The sequence below is a fragment of the Hipposideros armiger genome, unplaced genomic scaffold (genome assembly GCF_001890085.2).
Source record: "Hipposideros armiger isolate ML-2016 unplaced genomic scaffold, ASM189008v1 scaffold_736, whole genome shotgun sequence".
NCBI classification, from domain to species: Eukaryota; Metazoa; Chordata; class Mammalia; order Chiroptera; family Hipposideridae; genus Hipposideros; species Hipposideros armiger.
In genome coordinates this window covers 365934-377248 of record NW_017732086.1, presented here as the reverse complement: position 1 = coordinate 377248, position 11315 = coordinate 365934, and the positions used below count along the sequence as shown (strand labels likewise).

The window sequence follows — 11315 nt, the reverse complement described above, 5'->3', positions numbered from 1 at the left end:
TCCCAAGCCAGTTCTTAACCATCGCGCCACTCGGCCAGCCCCCAAGCTAGCTCTTAACTAACGCGCCACTCGGCCGGCCCTAATGCTGATTCTTAATGGAAAAGAGAATGTCTTTTTATGGACTATTAATTAACTACTCTAATAGAGAATCTAGTATTAGATAGAGTTCAGTGGATTGTAAAATTCTAGGGTAGTGTTAGTTCAGAAGCAGTAAATATTTATTTGCTGAAGATAAAAAGCAAACTCCAAAACAAAAGCCCAGAAACAAATATGGAGATTCTGGGTAGCGAACAGTTGACATTATTAATATAGTTTCAGTTTTCTTTTTTCCTCACAACAAAGCCATCTATTCCCTGATTTGTTCAAAGAAAGGTGTTATGTTGTATCAGTAACTTTGCTTAGTAAGGTGTAACCACATAAGTATAAGATGTTGGTTACTGAGCTTTTTCACACCACATATTTATCAAACATCATTTTGGATTGGGTTTTTAGAAGAAAATTTGAGTTTGACTTACTATTTAGGATTTTTCTGTTTTGTTCTAACCCTTTAGGGGACGTTCAGTGCACTTCGCTTTCAAAGACTATGTTACTTAACAATAATTCTAGATCCTGGAATTGGATAGCTATTAGATCCCACTCATACTTCCATAGTGTGTGAAATTAGCAAAAAGATACAGCTAAGTATCTCGATCTCAATTTGGTCCTCTCATCTGGATGAACATTCATTTCCCCCAGCCATTTTGTTTTCGTCTACCTCATGTTGTATATTTAAGGTGATTATTACTTCTAGGTTAATTGAGAAACTAAGGAATACTTCTTCAGGACCGTTGCTGGAAGTTGTTGGAATATAGTCTAGCTTCACATTTCAAGGAGTCAGTCAAATTGATTGATAAAATGTATCTGATGCCACTACCTCTAAATACATAGTTTTTGCTGATAAAATAGAATGCTTTTAAAAATTGAAAAAATTCCGAGTTAGAGTTATTTACACTATGGTTGATTTTAAGTGTTGTTATAAGATTTTTTTTTTTCTGGGAGTAGAAGCTTATATGATTTTAAAATATGTTTAATTTTTTGTATAGCTCCACCAAGTATGTTGGTGAAGGATGAATATGTTCATGACTTTGAGGGACAGCCATCGTTATCCACTGAAGGGCATTCTATTCAAACCATCCAGCATCCACCAAGCAATCGTGCATCGTCGGAGACATACAGCACCCCAGCTCTGTTAGCTCCATCTGAGTCTAATGCCACCAGCACCACCAACTTTCCCAACATTCCTGTGGCTTCCACAAGTGAGTGGTAGAGTCAGATGTAGTCAGCAGGTAGACTTTTCCTAACCATTGAATGTTTATATGTAGTCACTTGGAAGAAAACTCCAAGTAAGTAAAAATTAAAAGTACTATGGTATCTTTCATAGGTAAATAAGGTTTCTGGGTTGGTCCTGGAAAAAACAGTGTGTGTAGTTTAAACATTTTTATATTGATGTACAGTCACTTGGAATTTAAGTAATGATTTTGATTATAATATTGATATAAGTGAATGGTCTAATTTGTACTTTATCTCCTATTACTTACAGAGGTAAGGCTTTTGAGCTTTCAGATACATTTTAGAGAAATATTTCAGTAGTTAACAAAGTAGCTTTAAACCAAGATGTTCGTTAAAAAAAAAACCTGTTAGTGGAATTGCGAGCTTTCCTTTAATCAATGTTTTTATTTTGCTTTATCTGGCAAAATACTACTTTATAATAGCCATCTCAGTTTCCTATTGTGCAAACTTAGAAAGGATCTTGACAGACTTATTTATAACTTATATCCCTCAAGATAGATGTCAATTTCTAAATAAAGCTAAATTCTACATGTCTAACTCTCTCTTTTTTAAAAAATAAGAAGTCTGTTTCAAAAGGTTTTTCCCACAATAGAGGTGCCACCACCTCTGCCACAGGGCTGTTAGGTCCAGCTTTTCTTGGGGCCTGATCAAGGCAATAATGACCTGGTTCTGTTAATACTGCTATTTATTTTCACAGTCACCAAAGGTTGGACAGTTTGCTGCTGCTTAGAGTAGCTGTTTTTTTTTTTTTTTAATTAATCATAGAGCAGAGACTTGGCCTGTGTGTGGTGTTATTTGCACTTGGTTGTTCAGGAGATTGTATCTAAGCCCCTCCCCTATCAGCACTAGATGTTGATAGATCTAGACTGATACCCATTAGCTGCTACCAAACGGAGCATTATTCTGTTTACTTAATAGCAGATCAGATTCAATGTAGAAATTTGATCTTGGGAATAAATGGAGGACTGATTTATATAATTGGCATTTTCAAGTAAAGGATACCAACTTTCCCCCTCTTTAATTAATTTCACCTCTTCAAAGCAGTATCTTTTGGATTTGCTACCTGAGATGACAGTCTCACCGTAGAGACTCAAATATAGTCTGTAACGGAAAATACGTGAGCATAGTCTCATATTCTAGGTGGGTCATGTAGGTTAAGCCCTACTTTAGAACCTGGACTCTTAACCATTTGGTGCCTCTGTTATCTGTCTGTACTTTATTTACCAATTTGGGAATACAGTTGACAAAGTAGATGGTAATGGAGAATAAAAGAAGGCCCATTACAACAGATTTGTGCTACAGCACAGCTACTTACCTCTGTTGATATTATCTGGAGGTTGGATTTGCGCGCCTTTGTTGATGCTTGCTAAAGTGATTTCACTTTAACTGTTCTGTTCCCTGGGGCCCAGTCCTATGAAGACCAGAAAAAGCTATATGAATGAAATGCAGATAATTTTGTCTTGGCAATTTTTGGATATATTTTCACAATTGAATAGTAATTATTGTAGGTTTTAGAATTTGTGGCAAAATGTTTCTTCCATTAGATCTCAGAAAGTGTATTGATTGAATTAAAAGAAAGAAAAGAAATTGGATTAAAATAGAGGAATTGGAAGATTATTTTACATGAGTTGATTTAATTGTTTAATTTCATCTTATATACTTGGAATTGTGTAATGGAAGTATTCAGAACAGATAACTGCAGTGGATTACTTTATTTACAGTTTATGTTCATTTGGTACCTGAATGCCTTGTGGGTTTCTTTCTAATATGTATCTATAAGTTAAAGCATTTAATTTCTCCTACATAGTGACAGTTTTTGTAAGTTAGCTAAGAGTATGTAGCATGTACAGTTGTTTAAAGTAAGAGTAAAAATGTAATTACCCTTTAAAGATAACTTGCAAAAATGTTGGGGGGATGAGTAGGAAGGGAGGTTACTAAAAATATTTTCTTTAAATAATTTTGGGGGTATTGAAATATTCTCTTTAGCATTTAATTTTATAGCCTTAGCCTTAAGGAAACATGATTTGTAGAGAGTAGAAAAATGTGTTTCTTCTTTAATACTTTGAGCAGTGGTCATTTATTCTCTTCTCTCTGATTAACCCCAATTTGGATGAGAAAAGATGGAAGTGATGCCAGTGACAACAATTATGAAATTTCATTGCTTTCCAAATGAGATAAACAATTGACAATTAATGCTTACTTGAAGAAATCAAGCCTTTTCCACTTAAAAAGGGAGGGAGGGCCTTAAAAATGTAGGTCAGTAAGCAATATCATAGAATGATTTTGAATCGAATAGTAGCCAGAAGCAGCTTCGTTCTCCTGGTATATTACATACAGAGAGGACAACTAATTTCCTGTAAATCCAGGAGTACGATAATGTTCATGGAAGGAGGTGATTCTTGGTTTTTAAAAGTACATGAAAAAATTTTAAAGTAGACTTGATAGTCTGATGTGTATGTATATATTTTTTACTAGCAAATGCTATATGACTGGACAGTGGAGCTTGTTTTTTGTTTTTTTTTTTAACTTCTTCACCTTACCCATCACATTCCATTTACAATATTTGCCTGCTCTGCTTTTCTTTTATCAAACCCTAGCATTCTGCCATTACCAGTACCAGTGCTGATAATAATGAACTTTCCAGTTTTTAACATTCTCTTGAGCCTGGACTTTTGGAGTCCTAATCAGAAAGGCCCAGAGCTGGATGGAGTGGCCAGGGCTGAGCTGATGTGCCTCTGAAGAGGTTATTATGATAGGCTAGACATATAGGGGTTTTTGCTGGCATTTGAAGAGTATTGTGAAGAACTAGGCCACGAAAATTAGCTAGACATTACTTAAGGTAGAATAATTTTGAACTTCTTCAGTTTACGTTTTGCCTTTATAGAGGACTTCAAGGTTTTTTATTTGATGGGCCATGAATGAGTTCCACTTTTTGTCCATCTTTATAGTTGTGGTGGTCAGATATAATTTGGTCCTTCATTTACTGTATAAAACCATGGGGTTGCATCTGTAAATGTACCATGTTAATGTCTTCTTGTTCCTCTAGGTCAGCCTGCCACTATATTGGCGGGCAGCCATAGTGAAGGATTGTTGCAGATAGCTTCAGGGCCTCAGCCAGGACAGCAGCAGAATGGATTTACTGGTCAGCCAGCTACTTACCATCATAGTATGTACATGCTTTTTAAAATCTTTTACGTCGTTGAGAAAAAACAGGCAGACTTTATAAAAGCAAATTAACCCATGTGGGCCTTAATTTTTAGACAGCACTACCACCTGGACTGGAAGTAGGACTGCACCATACACACCTAATTTGCCTCACCACCAAAACGGCCATCTTCAGCACCACCCGCCTATGCCGCCCCATCCCGGACATTACTGTAAGCTCTTGTTTTTGTTGTAAGGGCCTTTTCTTTTTGAGGACTTTGTTTTTTTTTTTTTCCTTCTATTTTTAAAATAATGGTTTCACATCTTTTATTCATCTTACAATTTAGTTTTATTAAATGATTAGTGCTTTTCAATATTTTTTGTAAATAGTATTTATTTTTTATGATTATCATACCTTTGTTTTAGAGGAGTCACGTTTACTAAATACATTTATTTCTCTGTTGCTAATGTTTCATTAACACCACATTGATTTCCATTCATTTGTTTGTTTGCTTTGTATATGTTCTTCAATCTCATGTGTATCTGTATATCCACTCTAAGTGGATTGAAACCCCTGGAGTGTCAAGATCTCACGGTTTCCCTTACCATAGTATTCAGCATACCATAGACTCAGGCGTTGAATCTGTCATTACTCTGCGCAGACTTGATTGGGAGGGATACCCTACTGATTAACCATAGCTTGAAGTTTCAGGCAGAGTAGGAACATTGTTCATTTGGTTTAGTAAAACCAAGAGTATAAATCTTTCATACATATTAAATCTTTTTTTCTTCCAATATAAGATTAATAGTACCAAAGAAAACTTGGAAAATACAGAAGAGTGTAAATAAGAAAATAAAATTTATCCAGAATCCTACTACCCAAAGATACCCACTCCTGATATTTTGTCATATTTTCCTTGCAGTCATATAAATGGGTGTATGTAAATTTGGGGGGAGAAGGGGATCATACTGTCTATATATATTGTTATATCCTGTTTTTTGTTGTTGTTGTTGTTATGTTACTGTTTTTCCATGTCTTAAAAGAATATACTTTTTAATGGATACTTTGGGTCAGCATAGTGGTTAAGGGTTCTGAGTTTGGACCCTTAACTAGCTGTGTGACCATTGTCAAGTTATTTAACCTTGCTAAGCCTTAAGGGTGGTAATAGTTGTATCTATCTCAAAGGATGTTGTAAGAAGTAAATGCAGTGATTCATGTGAGATGTTTAGTATAATGTCTTAACTCATAATAATCTCTCAATTATGTTAGCTACTGTTATATTATGGAAATACCCTTAATTTAATGAACTGTAAACACTTGTTTTTAGAATGGACCTAACAATTTGAATTATTATTATATATTGCATTATAAATTATACTGTGTTACATGTTACATGAATAATTTATTTTTAGTTTGCAATAAATTTTGCATGTACTATTGTAAATTGCTTAACAACACTAGGCACATAGCACTAAAATGTTAGTTATTAAATATCCATAAAAATAATTCAAGACTATTTACTTATTATAATTATAAAGTAATCTAAACTAAGCTTTTAAATTGTTAGACATTGCATGAGCTTGATCTAAACAACTCTTAAGGTATGATAGTTATATTTAAGTAAGGTTTATTAAAAGTTTTAGCATTGGTGAACTTTTATAAATAAAAATGGGATTTTTATTGTCTTTTCTTTAGGGACAGTTCACAATGAGCTTGCATTCCAGCCTCCCATTTCTAATCATCCTGGTAAGTGTATTTTAAAATTGATTCTCTGTATTTAGATTTCCTTTATGGTGATAGAAACACACACACACACACACACACACACACACACACACGTTTTAGTATAATTACAGAGTAACTTAAATTTTCAGATGAGTATAATACTCATTATGGTATTAGTTAATCAGTAGTTTATGAGTAGCAATATAGTCATGCATAAAATGTCTATACAGTAATACTTCAGTTTGTGAGCATAATTCATTCCGGAAACAAACTACTTGTATTGCAAGACATCGCTCGTTTACCAAGTTAAAATGTATTATTAGGTTGGTGCAAAAGTAATAGCGGTTTTTGCCATTACGAGTCATGGCAAAAACCGCTATTACTTTTACACCAACCTAATAGAAATGTTTGCTCGTCTTGCAGAACACATGCAAACCAAGTTACTCGCAATCCAAGGTTTTACAGTATTTGTTTCTTTTTAACTGTCTCCAAAAGAAAAGACAAGAACTGTGTTTTTAGCTAAAATATAAAGTACCAAAATGCCGGTTTTAGCATTGAATACATAAATATGCAGCAGAAGAAAACTAGGTTTCAAAATAGGACTGCTGTAAAACTGTAGCTTGAAAAGCCGGGGAAGAATGTGAAGTAAGTGCTGAAAAGAAAAATAATTCGCTGTATCTGTCTTAGAAGATGGAATCAGGAATCGCCAGTTAACTGGAATTTAGAAACTGATTAACTTATTTTCAAAAGAGCAAATAGCGAAGTAGTTTTTCTCAATTCAAAGTTTGACTATGACTTTTTAAACTATAGAAGTAATAAAACAGAGAAAGTTTGGAAATAAAATATACCGAAGACTTCTTAGTATAAACATAGGATTTTGATTTGTTTTCCTTTCCTCCATCCCTTAATATTTTTTTCTTAGCATAGAAAGATTCAAATATATAATTCCAGCTCATCATCTTAATTTCCCCCCAATTAAAAGAAGTTTTATTATGAAGAATTTCAAATATAACATCAGATACGAGACTAGTACAGGGAAGCCCACCTCCCAACCCCCCACTTGTACTCATCTCTGTTTCAGCTGGTAGCAACTGACCACTGATTTTGTTTCATTCATACCCTCGCCTATTATTTTGAAGGAAATCCTATATAATTATTTTATATGTAAATATTTATATGTAATATACATTTTCAATAAAGATTTTTAAAAAAAATATAACTGTAGTAATCATGATTATGAAGTTAAAGGAGAACTTATAGTACCTCAAGTAGAGCTACATAGTTTTCTTAACCAGTGTTCTGTTATTTATGTTGGTTTCAATTTTTCTTCTGGCTGTTAAACATTGAGGGTAAGATCTTCATGCTTGTAACTCTTCTTATGTTTCAATTTAAGAGATTTAAAGAATTCCTGGATCAAAAGGTCAAATTGCTTTACAGTGATCACATTAGAGTTTAAGAACCAGTTTTACCATGCTTACCAGCAGTAGATGTGATAGTTTAATAAACTTTGTGCACTTTAGGAGGCAAATAATATTAGTTTTGATTAGGAGAAAGATTCTGCCGGTGGGGCAGAAACATTTTTAAACATACATAAATTACGTATGTGTTTAAATTGTCTTTAGTGGATTTTCTGTGTGTTATTTTTCGTATTTGTTGTGTTTTTTAAACATTTTTGTTGGTCAAGGGGTCTTGCCTTTTTATAAACATTTTTATTGAGAAATGTAATATACAGAAAAGTACATGAGATCTAATGAATAACATTAAAGCCAAACCCTGTGTAACCACTACCCAGAGTGAAAACGGAAACAATGCAGCACCCCAGCAAGCCCTCTTACTTCCTGCATTTTGTCTCAGTCAGAAACTTGCCCTCTCTTCTCCCCAGAGATAACCACTCTCCTGCTTTTTATGGATATTATTTGTTTGCGCTTTGAAAGTGATGAATGTATCCCTGAACAATCCAGTGTAGTAGTTCGGTTTTACTTGTATTTGAAATTATGTAATTGAAATCATTGTATCAGAGTCCTAATTTTGTTTGTGAATAAATATATTGTGATAAGAAGTGAAAATCTAGAGTCTTAAAAATAAAAATGTTTGCTGGCTTTAAGTCAGCAACATTGAGAGTCAGTAGCGGTCCCTGGTAACTTGTGGGGGTCTCCGAGTTCATATGGTTTTAGTGGAAGGTGAGCTGCAGGAATGAGAGTAATTAGGGCTCTGACGAAAGACCTACCCTGGATGGAATGGTGGAGTGGAGTTGGGAGTGGTGGCATTTAGCTAGTGATTTGGATTCAGCAATTGCTTTTAGCCTCTTGATAGGCCAACAGCTCCTGATGGTTAGGGAGTAGCATTAACCAGTTACGAGGATTTGCATCTGTAGCACCCTGCAGAATAGAATAGGAAGGGACTTGATGGTGAGGATGATCCTGAAAGGTCTCTGTCTCCCCTCTGTGGGAGGGGATCAACTCTGTGGATGCACCTTTAATGGCCTCAGCTAGTGGGAACCTAGATGGCTGTGAACTCTTTGGCTGTGAATACTAATGTGCCCCAGAGCAGTTTTACGCTAAAACTGTTCATTTCTCCTCTTGCACTGTTAAAAGAAGATTGTAACTGATCTTTGTATTGCAAGATCGTCCAGTCATAGAACCCTCCTCCCCAGTATTAAATATCTACTGAAACTCAGTATTTCTTTTAAACTTTGAATCTAGTTGTTATTTCTCTGCTGAATTACTTGCATAGCTTCTCCTACTCATTACTTGGCCAAGGGCTAAAAAGACCAAATTCCTTAGCTGGGCAGAAGACAGTCTCTGATCCTGGTCTCTGCATGCTTCCCTGGCCACATCTCTTTTCTTTAGCCATCTTGAGCTGCTTACCCAAACTTGCTTGGCTATATCATCCCTCTATGCCAGCGGTTCTCAACCTTCCTAATGCCGCGAACCCCTTAATACAGTTCCTCATGTTGTGGTGACCCCCAACCATAAAATTATTTTCGTTGCTACTCTATAACTGTAATTTTGCTACTGTTATGAATAGTAATGTAAATACCTCTTTGTTTTCCGATGGTCTTAGGCGACCCCTGTGAAAGGGTCGTCTGATCCCCAAAGGGGTCGCGACCCACAGGTTGAGAACCGCTGCTCTATGCTTTTTTTGCACATGCTGTTCTCCTCCTTATATGTCTTGTACTCTATATATTCATCAAATTAAATCTGTTGTTCTGCAGCAAATTACTCTCAAAACGTAACAGGTTAAAACAGCAATAATAGTTTATCTTACTTTGTTTCTGTGGGTCAGGGATCTGGGAGTGGCTTAGCTGGTTTGCTCTGGCTCAGAGTCCCATGTGGTTGCAGTGAAGTTGTTGGCTTGGGCTGCCATCATCTGAAAGTTTTTCTCTTAGAGTGGATTTACTCTTAGAGTGTTTTACAACATACCTGGCAAGTTAGTATTATTGTTGTCAGGAAGCTCTAGTTTTTCTCTGCGTGGACCTCTCTGTAGAGCTTCTTAAGTATCTTCACATGACAGCTAGCTAGCTTCCTCCAGAGTGAGTGATCAAGAGAAAGCAAGACAGAAAGAACCTCCAGGTCTTTTAAGACTTAGCATCAAAAGTTACATCATTTCCGTAAGATTCTGTTTTGTAGGGGGAGGACTACACAAGGATGTGAATGTTGGGAGGTGCAAATAATTGGGGCCAACTTGGTGTCCATACCACGCATCCCTACTCCTAAATGTGGTAAACTTTTATGATCCAGCTCGAGTACACCACTGTTCATAATCCTTTGTGTCCCCTGCTATCTAGCACTTTCTTTTCTTCTTTTCTTTTTTTTAGATTTTATTGGGGAATTGGGAAGGAGAACATTGTGTTTTTCCAGGACCCATCAGCTCTAAGTCAAGTTGTTGTCCTTCAGTCTTAGTCGTGGAGGGCGCAGCTCAACTCCAAGTATAGTCACTGTTTTTAATCTAGTTGCAGGGGCCGCCCCCCACCATCCCATGTGAGAGTCGAACCAGCAACCTTGTTGTTCAGAGCACATGCCCTAATCAACTGAGCCATCCATCTGCCTGTTGGCAGCTCAGCTCAAAGTGCCATGTTCAATTTTAGTTGCGGGGAGTGTGTGTGTGGGGGGGCGCAGCCCACCATCCCATGCGGGAATCGAACCAGCAACCTTGTTCTTAAGAACACGTGCCCTAACCAGCTGAGCCACCCAGCTACCCTCTAGTACTTTCTTTTTTTTTTTAAAGATTTTTTATTGGGGACTTGGGGGAAGGGAACAGCATTGGGGAATAAGAGAAGGGGAACAGACAAGTTGTGTTCTTTTGTTCTTCAGTCTAGTTGTGGAGGACATCGCTTCACTGGTCCATGTTGGTATTATCATTGCGCTTTTCCCGGGTGAGGCAGATCCTCACAGCAGCTCTTGGCAGCTCACGCTGGCTGCCGGCCGCTCACGGTAGTTTACAGCAGCCCACTGTAGCGCCACAGCAGCCTACACTGTCACTGGCGACTCATGGCAGCCCAGCTCCAGGTCGAGCTGTTGTTCACCATCTTAGCTGTGGAGGGCAGTGTCACTGGCCCTCATATGTGGGATCCAGACTGGTGCCCTGCTGCTCAGAGCTGGATCCCAAGCCAACTCTTAACCAACGTGCCACTCGGCTGGCCCTCTTTTACTTTCTAATCCTACTAAATTACAATTATTAGTTTACATATCTGCTGTTTTGTTTCATGAAAAAGTAGAAAAGAAACCAAAGTGAAAATATCTGTATTAGTTATGTATGGTTAATGCAGCCCCTTAAGGTGTAATTAAGAATTGCTAAAATATTCTGTCACAGGCTTAGGACCATTTAGGAAATACGCATATATCTCTGACTATACAAAATATTTTAAATGATTAAAAATCATCAATAATATGTAGTGAATCTACTTGAAGAAATTATTTTTGAAGATAGTTGCATAAATGCTTTAGGAAATATAGGTAACATAAATTGTAGAAAATGAAAATAATTAGTATTGGTCATTATCTTGGTGTTAAAGATTTCAGACAGACCATACGCTTGATGATTTCTGTGCTTTGACTTTGATAACTAATTTAAAAATACATTTTTGGAAAAGGTTAACATTTCATTTCCTTTTTTT

The 11315-nt window shown here is 36.4% G+C and overlaps 1 protein-coding gene across 4 annotated transcripts in view; it reads left to right on the top strand.

Moving 5' to 3' along the window:
• SMAD4 (SMAD family member 4) overlaps window positions 1-11315 on the top strand; it is a 104890-nt gene that overhangs the window by 70950 nt on the left and 22625 nt on the right. For all 4 annotated transcript variants that reach the window (XM_019627540.1, XM_019627542.1, XM_019627543.1 and 1 more), the window contains exons 5-8: window positions 1083-1295; window positions 4376-4495; window positions 4590-4706; window positions 6170-6220. In XM_019627540.1, coding sequence (XP_019483085.1) covers window positions 1083-1295; window positions 4376-4495; window positions 4590-4706; window positions 6170-6220 — 501 coding nt within the window. The remainder of the gene's footprint in view (window positions 1-1082; window positions 1296-4375; window positions 4496-4589; window positions 4707-6169; window positions 6221-11315) is intronic.